A 1,498-nucleotide genomic window follows, 5' to 3' on the forward strand; every position below is an offset into this window, starting at 1 on the left:
ATCGCAAAGGCCCCAATCCCATCACATGAGCCTCCTTGAGGGGGGACGCATGTGGCTCCCATTGCCCCACAGCCAGCCTTGTGGTCAGGCACCCCACACTCCAGCAGCAGGTTTTTGGTGGCTGAACAAACCGCGCTTGGCACAGCGCGCTCGGCTGTCGCTCCAACTCACCGTATGGTGATCTCAAAGATCTGGTTGAGCTTGCTCTGCAGCAGCGTCGCCTGTAACACAGACACAGAGGTTGTATCAGTGCGGCTGTACCCTGGGGACCACAGCCGCGCAAATGGGACGAACACCCCAGTCAGCAGAGCACGAGGAGGGTGGCCCTGCAAGATTCAGAGCCACATCGTCACCATCCGCCTCTCCCCAGCAGAGCGACCGTGGGGATTTAGAGTGCCGCAGCCCCGACTCACCCGGGCGCCACAGTGGGCGGCGATCTCCTCAAATGGGGCTTTCTGAAATTTCTCCACCACTTGCCGCCTCCGTTCCCGCTCCTGCTCCTCCACGGCGACACTGTCTACTGAAGCAGAGGGGAAATGGCTCTCAGCTGCTCCCCACCCGCAGAGACCACCCTGCGCCACATCCCCACCTCCCCAGCAGACTGTGTGGATCTGGGCATCACTAGCAAGCCAAGGAGAGGCTCTCCAGTGTTTGGCTTTGGGACCAGCACCCCCAGGGACACCCGCAGGGCCAGGCAGAGCTGCGAAGCTGCCCGGTCACCCTGCGACCTGGGTGCAATGCTGCCATGGCGAGGCACCGGGGAGTCGTCCACCCGTGGCACGCACACACAGATGCAGGGGTGACGGTGCCCAGACGTCACCCGCACACACACCCCATGCCAGCCTCCACCTCCTCCTACCACGGTCGGCTCCCTCACTTACCTATTGCCTTCTTCAGCGTCTCATACGTGATCTCTTCCGCTGGTGCTCGCTAAAGGAAGGGGAAAAGCAGATGAGGCTCAACACGCAGCACAGGACACTGTTCTGGGATCAGTGTCCCGGGCTGTATTGTTGCACCAAAACATAGCCTGTCCTTAAAGATCAGCGATATCCTTCCTAGCAACCTGCACTTTTAAAGTGATTTTCAGGCTGGACTAGCCTGGCCTTAACATCTCCCCAAAGGCTCTCATAGCTAAGAAATATGCATACTGGGAAAATAAAGACCCGCCATGCAAACAGCAGTGTGAGACCCTTCCTGCCGCATGGCCCCCCTCGCAGCCTGGGACCCATCAGCACCTGGAGGGGAGCGTCAGGGGGAGTTGGGGTTTTTCTGACCCCGCTCGCTGCCAGAGACGCCGGGGCTGAGTTATGGGCCCCTACGCTTGCAGCCAGCGGAGCAATTATGCATGCAGCCAAATGAAGAATTAGAAAGGGCTTAACCGCATGCTGTCAAGCTGCTAAAAGCATGCGGTGCCGAAGGGATGAGGCAGCCTCTGCAGCTCTGGTGTAACATGGTACCTGCTCTCGCTCAGGACTGTTTCTTGACTCCACCTCAACCT

At 59.2% G+C, this 1,498-nt stretch overlaps 1 protein-coding gene across 1 annotated transcript in view; it reads right to left on the reverse strand.

The window, feature by feature from the left end:
• LOC104619115 (protein EFR3 homolog B-like) overlaps positions 1 to 1,498 on the reverse strand; it is a gene marked incomplete at its 5' end in the record, with an annotated part of 21,800 nt that overhangs the window by 685 nt on the left and 19,617 nt on the right. Inside the window, 4 exon segments of the mRNA XM_010284890.1 lie at positions 172 to 221; positions 414 to 520; positions 882 to 930; positions 1,458 to 1,498. The exon segment at positions 1,458 to 1,498 is cut by the window's right edge and continues 19 nt beyond it. Of these exon segments, the coding sequence (XP_010283192.1) occupies positions 172 to 221; positions 414 to 520; positions 882 to 930; positions 1,458 to 1,498 (247 nt within the window).

Source organism: Phaethon lepturus, unplaced genomic scaffold, assembly GCF_000687285.1.
Source record: "Phaethon lepturus isolate BGI_N335 unplaced genomic scaffold, ASM68728v1 scaffold8074, whole genome shotgun sequence".
NCBI lineage: Eukaryota > Metazoa > Chordata > Aves > Phaethontiformes > Phaethontidae > Phaethon > Phaethon lepturus.